General features: G+C 43.5%; 1 protein-coding gene across 1 annotated transcript in view; it reads left to right on the top strand.

The window, feature by feature from the left end:
• The window catches only part of LOC309379831 (store-operated calcium entry regulator STIMATE-like), a gene marked incomplete at its 5' end in the record, with an annotated part of 50735 nt that overhangs the window by 4066 nt on the left and 26189 nt on the right, over positions 1-20480 (top strand). Inside the window, 3 exons of the mRNA XM_081929296.1 lie at positions 6380-6428; positions 6584-6679; positions 16029-16150. Of these exons, the coding sequence (XP_081785422.1) occupies positions 6380-6428; positions 6584-6679; positions 16029-16150 (267 nt within the window). The remainder of the gene's footprint in view (positions 1-6379; positions 6429-6583; positions 6680-16028; positions 16151-20480) is intronic.

Here is a 20480-nt window from a genome sequence, read left to right as displayed (position 1 = left end):
AAGACGCACACACATTTCCCCTTACTTTTTAGGAGGGAAAAAGTGAGTCTTATAGAGCAAAAAATACGGTAATTTGTTAAACTGCAGGTTAGTGTTAATGCACTAAGTAGGCACTGCAGAGTGAACAGTCCTGTTCTACGCAGACTTGAAGATTTGGGTTTGAAATTTCACCTCGTTGGGTGAAGCTGAAGCAGAAACAAAGTGCCGCCGTCTCAGAGTTGCGACTGAAACGAATTTAAATGGTTCACAACAGGACACTGGGTGCCAGGGAGAATAGGAAAGTACGCATACGGCCTCTCCAGATGTCCTTTTTATTGAACATTCATCATGATTTGTGCTCGTAACGTTATGTGGCAGTGATCTACGATACTGCTTTTAATCCCATTCGCACCTGTAGACTTTCCAAGGCGGTAGCACTGCTTTCTTCCTAATAAGTGTGCGTCCTGTCATTTCCTGCTAAAATCCTGTGACCTTTCATGCCACAAATGTTCTGACTAGAGGGGGTTTTTTGGTCCTGCTTTTGTTGTGCAAGAGTGCCACTCCATACAGAAATAATGCAGAAACCGTTGCAGAACAGCCAACGGAGGAAATACAGTATTGAGGAAACATTGCAGAACGTCTAACAATGCAGAACGATGAATGGAGGATCTGATATAAATTAATCACAAATTTGGTTTAATTGCATCAGTGATATGTTGCAGTATACACTCATCCTGTCCCACCTAAAGCAAGGAAAAACTAACCCCAGTTGGAGTGGCCCATAGAATAAGGCTAAATAAAACTAAAGGCTTTTTTAAACTTTGCAAGGAAACCACCAATGGAAACCATCATTCTGCCATTCCTCTGAAAGGAGGAGAACTACAGATTGGACCTGGTACAAGGGTGCCTTCTCTGTTCCTATAAGAACCTGCAAGGAAAATAATAATAATAATAATAATAATAATAATAATAATAATAATAATAATAATAATAAATACCTTCAATGATGATTAGAGTTGTCGTCCAGCAACATCTTAAGTTTTTCAGAACCCTCTGAAACGTACACAAGAAATACCACTTGTCATCTGAAACCATCAAATTTCAAGTGTGTGTGTTGTCCTCACTCTGCCCTCCGTTGAAGATGCTGATTGCACAGCGGCATCCCAGAATTGCTTTGATGTGCATCTGGCGACGCCCCCCCCCATAACTTTTTAGGTCAAGCAAAATGAAATGGATCCCATGGCCCCCTTAAGCTCCCATAATCTTGGCTGGCGCTCTCCATTGCAGAGCCATCTCTGAATTAATGCCCTATTAAGCAGTTAATTATTTCTCTCTCATACTCCCTTTTATCTTTTAATGCAGCCGTTTTACTGCCTGTGATAATTACACCGTCTCTGATAACTCTCTTAAATCTAATGAGGCCTGACAAGACCTGCTCAACAAGGGTGCACATCATTAACTCTCCTCCTTTCAAAGTTGTCATCTTATCACCCTCAACAACTGTATTTTGTGTCATTTTCCAGTAAGAGAGGATCTGTGTTTGTGTGTATGTTATCCTCGGATCTCCTGGCTAGCTAAGAACCAGGTTCATCGCTTCTCAGGCTGATCAAACTTCCTCACCCTGGTTTGCTAGCAGAATGCTGCTTAGTGAAACCAGCTTCCTATGGCTTCTGCCATAAAACTGAATGGGTTCCCATTTAGTTCTGTGGGAGGAAGTTAAAAGGAACCAAAAGCCAGTGCAGTTGCAATGAGACCCAAAGAATCCCTACATAAGAAGAACCTGATGGAAAATCTGTTCTTTCCCTATGGTCACATGTACATCAGATACACAGCATTTTTTGCTGTCTTTGACACAGTCAACACATTCATGCATACAACACATTCATACATTCTCTTGCATGTGCACACATGTGCCAGACATGCGGGGCTGGTCTAACTCATGATGAGAGAGGCACTGCATCATGCCAAAGGATTTGTACTCTACTCAGTAGGGCTGGGCGATATCTGGTTTTCAGCATCACGATATACTGATAAAGGTAAAGGTAAAGGGACCCCTGACCATTAGGTCCAGTCGTGGCCGACTCTGGGGTTGTGGCGCTCATCTCGCTTTATTGGCTGTACAGCTTCCGGGTCATTTGGCCAGCATGACTAAGCCGCTTCTGGCAAACCAGAGCAGAGCACAGAAACGCCGTTTACCTTCCTGCTGGAGTGGTACCTATTTATCTACTTGCACTTCGTGCTTTCGAACTGCTAGGTTGGCAGGAGCTGGGACCGAGCAATGGGAGCTTACCCAGTCGCGGGGATTCGAACTGCCGACCTTCTGATCGGTAAGCCCTAGGCTCTCTGGTTTAACCCACAGCATAAATACAAACAAATACAACCCAGGTGGTTAAGAAAGCCCAACAGAGACTCCATCTCCTCAGAGTATTGTGAAAGAACGATGTCAATCAACATTTGATGATCTCCTTCTACCGTCCACAATAGAAAGTGTCCTTTCATACTGCATCACGGTGTGGTACGCTGGTTTGACATCAACTGATAGGAAGTGCCTACAGAGGGGGGTGAATACAGCACAAGATATTATGGGCTGTCCTGTGAATCCGCTGGATGAAATGGCGGAAGAAGGTTGCCTCAGGAGAGTGAGGAAAATTCTCAGGGATGATTCACACCCTGGCCAGCACTTCCTTGATCTCCTGCCCTTGGGCAGAAGATATAGAAGCAGGATTAGTTGCACCAACAGGGTAAAGAACAGCTTCTGTCCATGGGTTGTTAGGCTGCTGAATGAAAAGATAACAACAGGGCAACTGACTTTCAGTTTTGGTGTGTGAGTATGAGTAAACAAGGGGAATTAAGACTAAGAGAGCTGAGTGGGGGTTGCGCGTGTAATCTCACTGTATACAAGTTGTACAAGTGACAATAAAGTATTTCAGATATTTCAAATTTTAAATATCGCCATGTCTGAAATAAGGATGGAGCTGTGTAGAGCAGTGTTTCCCAACCGGTGTTCCGCGGCACACTAGTGTGCCGCGAGACGTTGCCTGGTGTGCCGTGGGAGGGAGGCGGGCGAGTCGGGCGGCGGGAGCGCAAGGCTTGCGGGCGGCAGCCGGCAGCACGGGGCGCCCTTCGGAGGCCGCCCCGTGCTCCGCGCTGGTGTTGGCCAGCCTTGCACACCCGGGGGATCTCCCCCCAGGAGCGCAAGGCTTGCGGGCAGCAGCTGGCAGCGCGGAGCACGGGGCGCCCTTCGGAGGACGCCCCGTGCTCCGTGCTGGTGTCGGCAAGCCTTGCGCACCCAGGGGATCTCCCCCCGAGAGCGCAAGGCTTGCGGGCGGATGCCGGCAGCGCGGAGCACGGGGCGCCCTTCGGAGGACGCCCCGTGCTCCGCGCTCATGTTGGCAAGCCTTGCACACCCGGGGGCGCGTGGGGCGCCCTGAAACAGAGGGTTCCCCATGCTGCGGACTGTAGCCTGCCGCTCAACGCGCGGGGCGCCCTGAAGCAGAGCGCCCCTCGCGCCAGGCAGACATGGGCCAGCCCCACAAGCTCGGGGGACAGCGGGGAGGCGCAGCACCGCCATCCCACTGTTCCCCGACCTGGTTTTTTTGGGGGGGGAAATAAAGGAAAAAATTTTTTCCTTTATTTCCCCCCCCCCAAAAAAATGTAGGTGCGTCCTATTTCATAATAAAGTAATTATAAAATACTTTCTTTGTGTTTATTTGATGCCTATTAAAGAGAGTTACTTTATATATAGTCAATATAGGCACACAGTTAATTTTTTAAACATTTTCTAATGGTGGTGTGCCTCGAGATTTTTTTCATGAAACAAGTGTGCCTTTGCCCAAAAAAGGTTGGGAAACACTGGTGTAGAGACATTTCCCACATTGTGATTTTTGCATACTACACAAACACACCCATATCACAATTTATGATATATTGCCAGGTCAAAAAGTATGACATCAATATGATGATAAGGACAATACATTGATATATTGCCCAGCCCTACTACTTGGGTGCAACTCCATTGAAGCTAGAGGTTTGCCAAGAATAAGGATAGCTGAGACAAGTGAAGAGGAGGAAGGAAGGAAGAGGTGTGTGCTGGGGGACTAAATCGCAGACATCGCAGGACCAGGGTGGGCCACACCCTGAGAGAAGGAAGCCGCTTTCAAAATAACTTCACCTCCTTGTGGTAAAACAGAGGGGACACTTATACACGTTTGGTGGACCTGTGAAAAAATCAAAAGCTTCTGGAACACAGTATATGATGAGCTTAAAAAATGTTTAAGTATAACTTTATGAAATAAAATTTAGGTATAACTTTATGAAAAATACAGGCGCTTTTCTACTAGGGATAACGGACACAGGTATAGCAAGAGAAGATCAGAAAATATTCCTCTATGCCACAGGAGCGGCAAGGATCCTAATGGCTAAAAACTGGAAAAAAGAAACTCTGCCAACCAAAAAGGAATGGCAAGACAAACTGTTAAGAGTCTATTGAACTGGCTAGATTAACAGAGGCAATTAGAGATCACACTAGACAAGAGTTTCAAAAAGCATGGGGAAAATGCAGAGAACACTTCACAAAACAGTGCCCTAAAATACATACCTGGACTTGTTTCGATTAATGTCTGCAGGAGACTTTGTGGAAATTTAAGTTATTAGAAAAATCTTAATAATTATTCATAAAGGAAACAGCTTGTAAGAAGTAAATAAAGAGGCCAGATACAGAATAAAGGAAGTATTTTATTTGGTTGTTTGTATTGTTGTATGTTATGCTCATTGTATGTTATGTTCTTGTTTAATGAGGGTGGATTTCTGTATTGGGGGTGGGGGGTTTATGTTATGTTGTAAATAAAATTTCCAATATGTTTTTTTTAAAATCAAAATAACTTCACCTCCCAACAACCAAGCTGTTTGCAGCAGGAATGTATTTGACCATTCATCGGAGACCAACAAAGGTTTCTGCAAGTGTTTAACTCATTTATACCCTTTATAGCTACCTCAGTCTATGTTGGCAGCTATTTCCAAACCATTCCAAGTATATCAAAGAGCAGAAGGGAGACAATCCGTTCATGTTTCCCACTGAAGGCAGAAGTGGCAGCAGGTTTTAACTACAGGGAGGTCAAGCGATTTCCCCAGGGTTAACCATCTTGGGCCTTATGGTGAGCTGGAGAGGCCCTGTTGGTGGTAGTTTTCATTAATTCCTCCACCTGTTTTTGCCTCTGGTATGTGTCCCCCTAGAAATTAATGCAGCGCTTGGGTTTTTGGGTTTTTTTTAAAAAAACCTTTCCCCATGCCTCCTCTGTTCCTTGATCATCTGCACGGCAAACAACCAAGGGAGCATTCAAGTTTTAAAGGTGAAAACATCCTTCCTCCTCTTCACTTGTCTCAGTTTTGGACCAGAAGGAACAATAAAGGCTGTGATGGAGAGCCAATTTGTCCTTTCTGGATGTGATCCTTGAGGCCAGAAGTCCCTGAAGCAAACCTTGACCTATCACTGAATCTTTGTTTACTGTCCTTCTGGCTGACACTAAGAACATAAGACCCTGCTGGATTAGTGCAGTGGCGCAGCAGTGGTGGTCAGCCAGACTCCCTGGTCCTGAATGAGGTAACTGTGCCTCTGAAGGACCAGGTGCCAGCCTGGGAGTCATTCTGGACTCACAGCTGTCCATGGAGGCACAGGTCAATTCTGTGTCCAGGGCAGCTCCATCTGGTACGCAGGCTGAGACCCTACCTGCCTGCGCACTGTCTCGCAGGTGTGGTAGTGGTGCATGTTGTGGTTATCTCCCGCTTGGACTACTGCAATACGCTCTATGTGGGGCTACTTTTGAAGGTGACCCAGAAACTACAACTAATCCAGAATGCGGCAGCTAAACTGGTGACTGGGAGCAGCGCTGAGACCACATAACACTGGTCCTGAGAGATCTGCATTGGCTCCTAGTATATTTCTGAGCATGATTCAAAGTGTCGGTGCTGACCTTTAAAGCCCTAAACAGCCTCGGCCCAGTATACCTGAAGGAGCATCTCCACCCCCATCATTCAGCCTGGACATGGAGGTCCAGCTCCAAGGGCCTTCTGGTGGTTCCCTCACTGTGAGAAGCCAAGTTACAGGGAACCAGGCAGAGGGCCTTCTCGGTGGTGGCGCCTGCCCTGTGGAACGCCCTCCCACCAGATGTCAAAGAAATAAACAACTACCTGGCTTTTAGAAGACATCTGAAGGCAGCCCTGTTTAAGGAAGCTTTTAACATTTGATGAATTATTGTGTTTTTTAATATTTTGCTGAAAGCCACCCAGAGTGCCTGGGGAAATAATAATAATAAGTCATTATTATTATTATTATTATTATTATTCTACAGAACCGCCCCCCTGCCCTTTCTACAGCCATTAAAATGTTTGTCTTTCTTTACAGTAAAACGATTTAAGGAACCGAAAGGAGAGAGGCGACCCTGGAGAATATGGTGAGATCACTTTGTTTTTCCTTTAAAAAAAATAAAAAATCTGGAAAATGATCTCTGTATTACAGTATGTTGTAAGTCACTCAGAGGCTTTGTTGTGTAGCGCGCGACTTAGAAAGTTCAATATATAATAACAATGCGTTCCAAACTCTTTCAAGGTTTTACGATACGTCGAAGCAAGCCATAGGCGCCCTTTTCATCCACTTTGCCAATGTCTTCCTGTCTGACCTGACTGAAGAAGACCCCTGCTCTCTGTGAGTTTGGCTTTGCATGCGAAGGGACCTGGGTGGGCGTCAGGGGCTGGAGTCAGGTCAGCAATAAAGCACCCTGTCGTCTGTGAAGTTAACTCTCCAATGAAACCAAACAGCCCAGGCCTAGTGGATCACCATAGCTCTTCCCAGGAGGTCTTGCCCCAATGAGGCAGCTGCAAGGTGTTATATATTGTTGCAGGAAAAATCCGAGGGCTCTCTTGGACAAAACAAAGACACCAACCAGGATAACTTGGAGCAAAACAGCAGCCTGTAGGCTTGGCCTTTATTGAACTGTTGCAACAGGGTGTTCCCCTCACGTGCAGGAGAGAGGAAAAGACCCCCAAGAATCGTGTGCAAGGTCTTATAAAAACTTTTGAAATTCCCCTCCTCTAGGTCTAGCCCACCCCCAGAGACATCATGCATACATTACAGAAAGGAGGGGTTGAGGGAGGCATACATTACAGAAAGGAGGGGTTGGGGGAGGAGTTGTGGTGGTAACCTGAGTGTCTTGTCACCTGGCTGGTTCCTCCCTTCCCCCTCCCCCTGAGTCACTTCCAGGAACTTCCAGGAGACAAAGGGAATTTTGCAGTTTCCTGCCCCCTGAGGGAAGATCTGATCAGTGTCCTTTGTTTCAGTCCATGTTGAATCCACTCCCATATGCAAGTTCTTTGTGATCTTGATTGTCTTCTGTCTGGGATCATCAGGGTTGGCATGGGCAGGGCTCCTGTGGATGTGCTGAGACAGTGAAGGGATTATGGCTGACCAGGACTAAGCCACCCCCCTTTGTTAGTTCTTGTCATATGGAGTAAAATAAAAATGGAACAGTGCAAATCCGATGTATGGTTGATTTTCTATGAATTTATAACAGAAATGTGGTGTATATAGTGTGTGAGTGTGTAGTTTATACAAACAGAATGATTGGGGTGGGGGGGTTCCTGCTACAGTTCCCCCCTTCGGAGATAAGATTGCAAAGGTGGTTACTTTGCAATCCTTTTCTCTGCACAATTTAAGGTGTAATATTAACCTGCTATTCTCCGTCCCAGATGCGTGAGTCCATGTGAACTTGAAAGGGACTTGGATGTCATGCTTCTTAAGGATATTTGTATAGAAATATAATGGTGTAACAGTGCACATAGTTAGACACAGGATATCACGTAAAATTAATATTTTGTTGCTCAGTTACTTGTGGTATTTTAGCACCTTGGAATAAATATTTTCTCAATAGTGCCATATGCTTTACATTTAGCAGGAAGGTCCACTAATGACTGAAAGATGCAGTTTGCTTTGCCCTCCCACCATTTTGTGTTCTCAGGTGTCAAGGTAGCTCTTCTGTGGTCTCACACCGGCCTGGTGTAACAGTAGTAGCAATCCCTGGTGAATCCCCTTAGGGCTTTCATATTGACCATGTTGCCTGGCACTCATCACAGCTGGCACAGGTTTGGGCACGTCAGGAGTGAAATGTCCTCGCCTGGCCATTCTATGGGATTTTATTATTATTGGCTATGGTCTTGCAGTCATGGGACTTGCACTTAAAGGACCAAAAAGCTAATTGCAGCCTGGATACACTTGCCCAATTCAAACTGAGTCCAATTTGAATTTATCTTGCCCCATGGTTCTCAACTCTTCAAACCAATCTGTTAAAAGAAAACCATTCTTAAAAGGGCACTTGTCCAAATAAGTCAATTTAACTCTATAAGGGATTATTCCTGCTAAACCAAAGCATATTCACTTTCATGTATCTTAGAAGCTTCTCATTGGTAAAGTGAGTTTTTAGCACATTTTTTAAAATGGGTAGGGAAGTTGGCAGAGTGCCAGGTGAAACAACTAAATGTGGTTATAAATTTATCTGATTCTAAACATTGGACTACATAATAGCCTGATCTGTAAAAAAAAGCATAAAATGTATGAGAATGCTCAACTGGGGTGTAAGGAATAAGACATTAAACATAAAAACAATTACACACAAAAATAGCCACAAATAGCCCCCCCATTTGTGGAAATAACACACTGTCAGACACATTTCAACATTCCCACACAATAACACATAATACAAAACAAACTAATTAAGTATCAGTTACATATCTTGAGACAATTGTGATATTTTTACGCATGTATCTTGAGGTTCAAAAGTCAGAAAATGTCCTTGCAATTCAACTCCACCCCCCATTTGTCAGCCCCACTCCCCTGGCAGTCTATATCCTTTGAAAGAGATAGCTGTGGCCACTTTGAAACTTTGGTGTCTTCTTGGATCTGTAGTAACACACTTGTAGAAGTGATATCCTGTAAGGGGTTAGGGTTTTTTTTGTTCTTTTTTTTTTTAGGGACTTAAAAAGACAGTTAGAAAAGGGAGAAGCAAAAACCCCCTCCCCAAGAAAATCTCCTTGAGTTATTAGCTGCAAATCATAAAATCTTAGCATGTTAAGCATTTTACTCATTTTAATATTATTATCACATTTTCATATAATTACTGTTATTATCTGCTAAGTTTGTTTGCTTTCCTTCACTTAGTTTTTGTTGTTGTTTTTTCTTCTTCATATTATTAAAAAAAATTACTCCACATGTAAAAAATACAACAAATAAAAAAGAAAGCCAAAAATTAGATTACCAGTCAGATGAAAACAGACTTGACACAAAGATATCAGATTTAGAAAGGAATTATTATTAAATAATACAAAGATATTATCAGAACCACAGATTACTACTGGACTGAAAGAATGAGAAAACAATGGAAAAGGGCTTAAAATGACTTTCAATATGTGATGGACATGTCCCCAAAGTAAAACACACACACAATGACCTATGAGGAACCAAAAATAATAATACTCAGGCGAAAAGGTAAACAAATACAATTCCACAAACAATGTTTGGTTGTGCTTCGATTAATTTCATAGACATCATGGAAAAACTGATTAAATAAATGAAAAGAGATTATTTGTAACTTAAAGCCACAAAGAGATGGAAGTCACTTATATAGCAGGGATTCAGACTTGTTTCACAGAACAGAAAGAAAGTTGCTGTGGGAGAAAAGGGACAAAAACTTTTTTATCGGGGTTCACATATCCTGTTAAAAGGGAAAATTATTTCATGTGAGAAGTCTGTCAGGAGATGCTGTTCCTAAAATGCACACAAAGTCTGTGATTTTAATCCCTTGGGGGGGAGTGCTTTGATATTTACCTGTGAAAAGAATTTGGCATGTTAATCATGTTAAGATTTGAAACTACTTAACACCTTTTGTCTTATGTAGCCCCTGGAGCAAAAGAGACATTAAGGGTGATTTCCCTCAGTGGCTCCAAGTTTTTTTTTACATAAGGAAATTTGGATACATTTTCCCGTTCAGCCCAAGCTCCTCTCACTCCCTACAGTTCCCCCTCCTTCCTCTATCTCTCTCCCCCCTTTGTTGCTGATCTAGCCTCTGTGCATGTGCCATCTCAGCAAACCTTTTATACTATTGAAAATGTTGAAACCTTTGGCTAAATTACCATTTGAATAAAAGAAATGAAGGGTAAGGAGTAGATTTAAAAAAATAGGGTTAGATTTTTTTAAAAAAACAAAAATGAGAAACTGAGCAATTAAAGTATTCAATAAAGTTAGCAATTGTAGCCCAAGCAAAAAGGACTGCTTCCTTTATGTACAGGAAAGGGCTATCATTTTGTGTGATTTCCCTCTGGTCATTCACGGAACAATGCCACGCCCTTATATATGGGAAAAAATGGCCAGAGAGTCAGAATTTATAGGATTTTTTTTTTAACATTCTCAGTCATTTCAGCCTTACCATTTGCAGACAAATTTTTCTGCCCTTTATTTACAGGATAAATGGTCAAGACTCATATGTATTTTATGTGCTTAAACTTTGAATTGACTTTGAAGTTTGATTTTTTTTTAATAGTAGAGAAAATGATAAACACTGTAATCACTCAAATGCTTGAAATTACCAGTTCTGCTTCAAAACATCACGGATTTTACCTCTCACCTTTTTTTTTTTTTAAGTAAAACAAAGAGCAAAGTTGGGCTGAATTTCAACTCATCACATGCTTGCAGACACATGGCCCTCCACACAGCCACAAATTGGTAAAGCTAAAAGGGACCCTTGGGTCATCTAGTCCAACCCTAAATACAGTGTTCATAGCAAGATTTTCAAAGCAAGATTTACACTACCAAAAGGACATATACATTTGAGTACAGATTTTCAGCTGTGAAAGGAAACATCTATGCTCGTATCATGTACTAAGGAAGAGAAAAAGAAAAGTAGCCAACTTTACACAGAACCGTTTTAGCAGATCTTGAGATAGTTTGAGTTTGCTTCCTTCAAGTTCCTAGAGAAATTATCTTTAAAGGAAGATTGAAGTGAACATTTTTCCTAAGAGGGAGAGGATCTCTTATAAAGCATAGTTAAAACAGCCATAGATTTGATTTAAAAGGAATACAAAAGTGAGTTTTTCCTGAACTTGCAGAGGAATAGTAAGCCTGATCTATGCCCCCCCCCTTTGCAGTTTCCTTTAAAGGAAGCTTACTTGGGAGTAAATTTACCTGGCACAGAAGTAAGAAGGAGAAAGGGGAAAAAACCCCTGAAAGAGACAGAATGAAACAAAGGGGCATTTTTTTAAGAAAAGAGGCCAGGAAGACTGATATCAGGACTGGACTCAGATAGACAATTTTGCTGGCTATGGAAGCTTCTACATTTAATACCAATTTTAATACCAATTTTTCTTAGAAAGAACACATTTTTATAGGCAGACGCTTAATGAAATACATACACTGCATTTTAGCTTGAGAGAGCAGTTGGCTCTACTAGGCTTTTGCAGCAGAAACATTTGTTTCTTCACAGCACATTTCAAAATACTGGGGAAAAATACTGGAACACGGATATAAACTCATAAACTCAAACGTTGCAACATAACATTATCCACCATCAACTTAAAATCATACTCCTCACTCAAGCTACTTGGAGGAAGACTCATTGGAGCCTCTCTCAAATAAACATTTGCACACTTCATTCTCAATTTTTTTTGTCCTGTTTAAGATTGATAGGGCCCAACATGGCTTCCTTAGATTTAAAAAAATTTTTTTAAGCAAGCTTGCAATTTAAAAACTATGTGCATTTAAGAGCAGTCTGTGGATGTCGGAGCCAATGTAAACACAAACACTTTAAATATTTCCAAATCTTTGAGTACATCTCTTATCCTTTTTTTTTCTTTCTTTTTTTTTGGAAAAACTAAGATCTCAAATGCGTGGGCTCCCAGGCTGGGCTATTATATCTACTGCCTTCTGAGCACCATTAAATTTACGGTTTCATGTTCTAGCTTTAGGTTCTAGTTTAACAACACAAATTTGATGTGTTCAGCTCTCCCTAAGGGTTCAAACCCTGATTTTGTTGAAGGATCCCTGGGGTGGCCACTGTGCCCTGGGTTCCAGGTGGTGGGCCTAAGCCACCCACTAAAAGTTACAATGGTCTCGTACTTTGTACTTGGAAAGACCATTTTGCCCCTTTATTTTTATTTTATTTTTATTTTTTTCCCCAATTGGAGATGACAAGCTGGAGGGGCATATTAGAATCCTCTCTGGGGCAAAAAAGGCTTCATGGAAGCTTTGTTGCCAGGAGGAGTCCAGTTAGGGTGTTTAGTGAGCTCCCATTCTCTCATATGTTATTGTTAGGCTTTTTTCTTTTCTTTTCATTAACGAAGTACGCTAAAGACAGAAAGAGTGGACGCACACACACAAGGGAAGAGGGGCAATGGGAAAGAAAGGGGGGACAGAAAAAAGATCCTTTCAGTACTCGAAGTATCCTTGACTAACACAATTCCTACTTATCTATAAACCACGAATTAATTTCTGGAAATCTCAAACCTGAACCTGAAACAAAACCACGGGTCTCTGCCCGGAAACTAAACCACGGGTCTCTCTCTGCCCGGAAACTCAAACCACGGGCCTCTCTCTGCCCGGAATTCCTTTACCTCAGCGCTGCTTACAAGACTAATCCTAGTGTGGGGCCCCAATTCCCCCCTCTACCCTCCACGACAGCCTCCTGCCTAGCCTTTGAGACTAAGTTCAGAACCCCTACTGGACGCTTGCGCAGGGCAATGCCAGATTAAGGCCCGAGAAAATGAAGGTTTGGAAAGGAAACAAACAACCTTGCGTTCTGACGTACCCGGGTCATCCCTAACAAAGGTCGCCAGGCAGCAGGGGCGGCTTTGTTTGCATAATAGACGAGAAAAGAGAGAGAGAGAGAGAGAAAAAGCTTGGATGGGCGCCTCTGGACGACTCCGAAAGAGGGACGTCAGAGAAAAACAGTAAAGAGCCACGCTTTCCCGGACTCAATTCCAAGACGGAAAACGGGGGAGAAAAGGGATAGAGAGATCAAGACGTTCCTGGACGACCCCGAGGGGGAACGTCGGAAAACAGCAAAGTACCACAATTTCCCCGGTCACATACCGCGTAAGAAATTGGGGGGAGAGAAAGGGAAAGGTTTTGACGTTCCTGGACGACCCCGAGGGGGAACGTCAGACAGTAAAGTTCCGCAACCTCCCTGGCCACTTTCCGAAAGGGGAGAATCGGGGAGAAAAGAATAGAGGAAGAACGTTCCTGGCCGACCCCGAGGGGGAACGTCGGAAATGATAGAAGGAAAGTCTGGCTGTCGTGAGGACGTTACTTCTCCATCCCCCTCCCAATGTATTTACTTCAAACCATACTCACGTTCGAAGATGTCCCCCGCGGATCCCGGGATCCTTTTCTTTTTTAGCCGGCTTGACCTCGCCTTTGCTCCCCTGGTTGGGCTTTTGGTGACGATTGATTACCGCCCGCAAAGAGGAGGCAGGGAGAGGAAGAAGGATCCCTGGGCTAAGGTTGCCCAGTGGCGCCCGATCCCCTCTGTCTCCCCTCTCACCTCTGCAGGAGAACCAAGTGTCCCTGAGAATGGTCGCCAACTGTTGCAGGAAAAATCCGAGGGCTCCCTTGGACAAAACAAAGACACCAACCAGGATAACTTGGAGCAAAACAGCAGCCTGTAGGCTTGGCCTTTATTGAACTGTTGCAACAGGGTGTTCCCCTCACGTGCAGGAGAGAGGAAAAGACCCCCAAGAATCGTGTGCAAGGTCTTATAAAAACTTTTGAAATTCCCCTCCTCTAGGTCTAGCCCACCCCCAGAGACATCATGCATACATTACAGAAAGGAGGGGTTGAGGGAGGCATACATTACAGAAAGGAGGGGTTGGGGGAGGAGTTGTGGTGGTAACCTGAGTGTCTTGTCACCTGGCTGGTTCCTCCCTTCCCCCTCCCCCTGAGTCACTTCCAGGAACTTCCAGGAGACAAAGGGAATTTTGCAGTTTCCTGCCCCCTGAGGGAAGATCTGATCAGTGTCCTTTGTTTCAGTCCATGTTGAATCCACTCCCATATGCAAGTTCTTTGTGATCTTGATTGTCTTCTGTCTGGGATCATCAGGGTTGGCATGGGCAGGGCTCCTGTGGATGTGCTGAGACAGTGAAGGGATTATGGCTGACCAGGACTAAGCCACCCCCCTTTGTTAGTTCTTGTCATATGGAGTAAAATAAAAATGGAACAGTGCAAATCCGATGTATGGTTGATTTTCTATGAATTTATAACAGAAATGTGGTGTATATAGTGTGTGAGTGTGTAGTTTATACAAACAGAATGATTGGGGTGGGGGGGTTCCTGCTACAATATGAAAAATGGTCCATCAAGACTTAAGGTCTTCTGGATCCTTAATGAAATGATCTTGAACAAGTGTGGTGAAATAGGAAAGCTTTATCAAATACGCTTGCGAGCTGGTAACCTGAGCATAGCTGTCAACTTACAGATTTGAAAATAAGGGACCAGCAGCCTCAAAAATAAGGGATCAGCAGCCAAAATAAAGGATTTTCCAAGCACAGGTATGTTCAACCTCTGAGCCCCTCCGAGCCAAAGGCAGAAAGCCCAGCCAGCAGCCAAACGAAGCCTCAAGCGGTGGTTCCCACAGCGCAGCAACCCAGCAAAGGGGATGCAGCAAGGGAAACCACCGTCACCTCTCCGCTGGGAAGCGCTGAGCAAAGGCGAGTCCCCAGGCAACGCGGCCAATTTGATCGGCACAAAGCATGCAGGCTGCACCCCCCAGTCATTCTTAGACTCCTTATTGGGTGAGCAACGCAGCCAAGCAACACAGTTGGAGCCTCCCTCCCTCCCTGGCCGGCAGGGAGGGAGAGGAGCTGCTTCCTTTGAAACCCGGGAAATTTAAGGGATATCATCAATAAGGGACAGCAGCGGGACACAGCGCTGGGATAAGGGACTTTCCCGCCAATTAAGGGACGGTTGACAGCTATGAACCTGCATACAGAACAGGCACACCGAGATACAGAAACCACAGCATGTCTTGTTTGTTTTTTTAACATAATATCATCCCATTTTGCCTGCTAATCATTGTACAAATATGGTCACAACCCCCCTTAGATAATTTTATTGATCCATCAGCAGAATATCTTTATCGCAGGGTGGTCTTCATCACCTACTCGCTGACCACAAGCTGCTCTACTTTTGTGCTTTAACCATTGTATGTCCCTAATACAAGTTCAAGCCAGTTTCTTATCTGATAAAGACAGGTATTAATAAGGGTTTGTTTTAAGTTTTTCATGTATGCTAAAACTCAGTCTAAGTTTTTTTTTTTTAATTGTTTAATCGCATAGGTTAACAAACATGGATACATATGCTATAATGTTATTGTTTTAGTTAAATAAATTGTTTAAATTTAAATTGTTATTGTTATTTTTCTCCTTCTAATAAAGTATAGCAGAAAAGTTGTCCAAATATAAACAGTTAACTTATTAAACTTCACAATAATTTCATAATTTGTTTATATACCTGGTGTTAGCCGCCCTGAGCCCAGTCTTGGCTGGGGAGGGCGGGGTATAAATAAATTTTATTATTATTATTATTATTATTATTATTAGTCTGTGTATTTCTAACAGTATAACCAAATCAGTAATTTTTGATATAACTGTAAAAACTACTCTGAAAATCTATTATTGCCAAAATTGAAACCTTCATCCGGTTGTCAATATTAATATGATACCAGCAAGAATGAGTCTTTCTGTAAAAATAAATAAAATGATTTAAATCAAGTCTTACTGACTAGTGATGTAAATCCTGATTTAAATCAATTTGATTTAAATAAAATCCACCCTGATTAAAGCCTTGGGCAGAAACGAAGGTGGGAGTTTTGAGTGCGTTCTGGAGTGTTCACGTGGGTTTTTATTTTATTTTATTTATGTATTTACCTATACCCCACTTTTCCCCCTCAATGGGACTCAAGGCAGCTTTCAGACAAAAATAAGAACTGCTAAAAAACAGTTGAATTTTTTTATTACAGCTACCTGATGAATTTCATCCTGGACGCCACTTTGGGGATGCTGTTAATTTGGTTCGGCGTTAAAATGGTGTCCTGGGTTGTGGAGGGTCGGAAATGCATGCATCTTGTCTTCGGGGAGTATGGTAAGTAGAGACCCATCTACTTCAGATGGTTGGCGGTTCGAATCTCCACAATGGGGTGAGCTCCCATTGCTCTGTCCCAGCTCCTGCCAACCTAGCAGTTTGAAAGCACGCCAGTGCAAGTAGATAAATAGGTACCATTGTGGCGAGAAGGTAAACAGCGTTTCCATGCGATCTGCCTACCAGCACAGTGTCCCATTGCACCAGAAGCAGTTTAGTCATGCTGACCACATGACCCGGAGAGCTGCCTGTGGACAAACGCTGGCTCCCTCAGCCTGAAAGCGAGATGAGCGACGCAACCCCAGAGTCGCCTTTGACTGGACTTAACCGTCCAGGGAGCCTTTACCTTGACATTGACCTTGGGCTATTCACACTTCTCTGAAGTCTCTCAGCCATACTCACCTCACGGAGTGTTTGTTGTGGGAGAGGAAGGGAAAGGAGAATGTTAGCCGCTTTGAGACTCCTTAGGGTAGTGATAAAGCAGGATATCAAATCCAAACTACTACTACTACTCCTCTTCTTCTTCTTCTTCTTCTTCTTCTTCTTCACCTTTACTTGTTTTTACCCAACAACAAGGGACATGTGCACAAGTGAAGTTGTCATCCTGCCCAGAATTATGTGGCAAGATTCAGAGAAGCCGCTTTCATAGAATTGTTGAGTTGGAAGGGGTACCAACCCCCTGCGAAAGACACACCCTTAAAATTACAAAACACCGCTTAATTTTGGTCTGTTCTGAAACTGTCTTTTTTTGAGGCAGCTTGTTCTTACAGTTCCACTGGGTGGCAGCAGTTCCTACCAAATGCGAAATCTGACTTCACGGACAGCTCTTAAACCTCACTTTGCCTGATGTGAGATAAATTGTCAGTCCTGATACTTAAAGAGCAAACCCCCAGTTTAATTTTCATTTTATAACATATATACCACAGGGAGAGCAATTATAACAGGCGGAAATCAAAGCAACACCACAAAATAGGCACGCAGAATGAGTACAATTGCACAGGTGTTAAAGTCAAGTCTTATTGGCTAAATGGGACAGGCCAGAAAATAGCTTATCTCCTGTGTTTACGCCAATAAAACTCAGAGATGTGAGGAGTTAGAAGTCCATTGTTTATTGCAAAGCAATAGGTTACAGTCGGATCATTCCGCAATACTGAAACCCAGTGGCCCAGGCAGTGGTGTTTATAAAATTTCAAACAACGCGTTTCAAATTCCACCAATCATATACATCATTACCTCATTTCATGTTTAATACGCATGCGCAATAAGCACTGGCAATTTCTGCTGATTCAGTTCTGATTCTCACCGTGTTCTGTTACATTGTGTTAGTGTTCATGTTGGGAACCTGTGTTACGTGTAGTCATTTGCACCAGGTAGCAACTTATGTTCTAGCTTTGAGCTGTGTCTTTGTGATTCACATATTAGCTGTGTTTCTGCCCCAATTTGGGGAGGGGGCAACCTGCAAAATCATCAGTTTCATAAAGCAACATGTTACCATAACTTCCCTATTAGAAGCGCACTCAAGGATTTCCAGGTGTATACATTATCACATTTATTGTGGCCCTGTGGGCCACTGTCCCAGTCAGATTATAAAGTATCATTGAGATTTCCCAGGCTTGTGAGAAGAGTTGTCTTGAAAATGGTGGCTCTGTTGTATGTGTCGTAAAAACAAACAAACCCAAATCATAAAAAGTGTCTGGAGGTTCTGTTGTTGTTGTTTAGTCGTTTAGTCGCGTCCGACTCTTCGTGACCCCATGAACCAGAGCACGCCTGGTACTCCTGTCTTCCACTGCCTCCCGCAGTTTGGTCAGACTCATGTTTGTAGCTTTGAGAACACTGTCCAATCATCTCGTCCTCCGTCATCCCCTTCTCCTTGTGCCCTCAATCTTTCCCAGCATCAGGGTCTTTTCCAGGGAGTCTTCTCTTCTCATGAGGTGGCCAAAGTATTGGAGCCTCAGCTTCAGGATCTGTCCTTCCAGTGAGCACTCGGGGCTGATTTCCTTCAGAATGGAGAGGTTTGATCTTCTTGCAGTCCATGGGACTCTCAAGAGTCTCCTCCAGCACCAGAATTCAAAACCTGAAGGTTCTAGTTCTTGCCAAAACCATCCTTGCCGAAATATCACATGGCAGTGAACTCAAAACAGTCCATTTTCTACCATTGCCCTTCATTGCCTTCCCCTCTGATCTATATGAAACATCAACTATCACTCGCCTCAGGCAGCTTAGCAAAAGCATCTCTTTCTGCCCCGACTTTCCCTGATCAGTGGCATTCTTTCTCAATTCCTGTTTTTTTATCTGTGCTACGGCCGGGCGATATAGCAATATATCATCTGAAACCGGTTTGAAGGCCATATAGTGATATCAGTTTCGTAATTTTTGACCTGGCAATATGTCGCGAATCATGACATGTGTTTGTGTGCTGTGTAAAAATCACAATGAGGGATAAACCGTGAAGCCATCCAACCAAGGCCAGATTTAGGTTTGATGAGGCCCTAAGCTACTGAAGGTATTGGGGCCCTTTATATGTCCAGCTGTCCTTTGTCAACAACAAATTGCCACTGTTTTTTATGTTGAATATATGTTATCTGGTAATTTGTGGACCTAATAGGGATGCGGGTGGCACTGTGGGTTAAACCACAGAGCCTAGGACTTGCCGATCAGAAGGTCGGCGGTTTGAATCCCTGTGACGGGGTGAGCTCCCGTCGCTCTGTCCCAGCTCCTGTCAACCTGGCAATTTGAAAGCATGCCAGTGCAAGTAGATAAATAGGTACCACTCTGGCGGGAAGGTAAACGGCGTTTCCCTGTGCTGCTCTGGTTTGCCAGAAGCAGCTTAGTCATGCTGGCCACATGACCCAGAAGCTGTACGCCGGCTCCCTTGGCCAATAAAGCGAGATGAGTGCTGCAACCCCAGAGTTAGTCATGACTGGACCTAATGGTCAGGGGTCCCTTTACCTTTAATAGGTATCTAAAGCCATTTGCACATGTTGTCACGCAACCAGTCCATGCAGAATGTAGGCACCCTATATATAGAAATGAGCAAACCAGTGATATTTTAGGGAGCAGGTTAGCAGGGCCCATTGCTTACATCATAGGAGCCTACACAACACAAAGCACTGTTGCTTTATGTAGGTTTTATTCTGTTTTTTTATCTTATATTTTGGAAATGTACATCCAGGTGTTTTTTCCTTTAAATTTTTTTGGGGGCCCCCAAGAGAGTGGGGCCCTAAGCTATAGCTTGCTTAGCTTATCCATAAATCCGGCACAGCACCCAATGGTTCTACATTGCTCCATCCTTATTTCAGACATCACGTTACATCAGCATATTGCAATGTTTCGTTGGTGACATTATGCAATGTTGAAAACCAGCCCTAATCAGTGTTTATAATATTCCGTTTACCATTTAACCTGTACCTTGGTTTTTATAACGCTGCTTTTATGCTCTGTTTTTGTATACATAGGTGGTTTTAAAAGATCAAGCAGTTTTGAAATGCTTTTTTAAAAAAGTGTTAAAAAGTGTGGACTAAAAACAAAATAAAACCCAAGCATCTAGCCCCTAAGATTGCAAAGACAGGGTGGGCTTGTTGAAAATGTGTGAGACTGTGCCTGGTTAAAATCTCAGGAACTAGAAGATGAAGCTGAGAGCAAAACATTGGCTAGGACAAATGAGGGTTTCCGATCCCTTTCAAAACTTAAAAATATTTAGTTATTTGCCTCCTTTTCCAGGCAGAGCCTGGGGTGGGGTGGGGGTGGGAGGGAGCTATAGTTTAGAGGGCGCCCAGTTGACTTAAGCATCTTCCGTGATCAGGTTTGTGTGTGGGCTGTGGGAAACATGAGTCTTTTGTTTCGGTTGCTGGATTTTGAACCGAAGACCCGTGTGTGTGTGTGTGTATGTGTGGGTTGATTCGGGCCTGTTGTCATGGCGGCGTTCAAACATTTCCATCACAATTCCTATTCCCCCAAGAGCAGCCAAAACGAGTTCTTAACCATTTTTGTTTGGTTTCAAAAAGAAATCATTCTTCCTTCCCATCTTCTGCTCTCCCCACCACCCTCCATGGAGATTTTTGAAGCATGAGCAATCGAGATAGGGAAACACCTGCCTCCTTTTACAAATCCAGCATCACGAATTTGCTGGCAGACAAACCTGTTTGCAGACCTTCGGAGACTGATGGGGACACATATCTCTGTGTGGGACCATCAAAAGGTTTTTTTCCAGGCAAGGCAGGGCCTCCTTGGTGGTGGTTTTCTGCTTGTTGAATGTCCTTCTCTCTCCCCCCGCCCTTTATTAACACTGAGGAGAAATTAAAAATATTCCTGCTCACCCAGGTATTGAATGGCT

The sequence above is a fragment of the Podarcis melisellensis genome, assembly GCF_964234715.1.
Source record: "Podarcis melisellensis genome assembly, chromosome: 10".
NCBI lineage: Eukaryota > Metazoa > Chordata > Lepidosauria > Squamata > Lacertidae > Podarcis > Podarcis melisellensis.
Note: the sequence above shows the minus strand (reverse complement) of the source record. Positions and strands in the feature narration are given on the sequence as shown.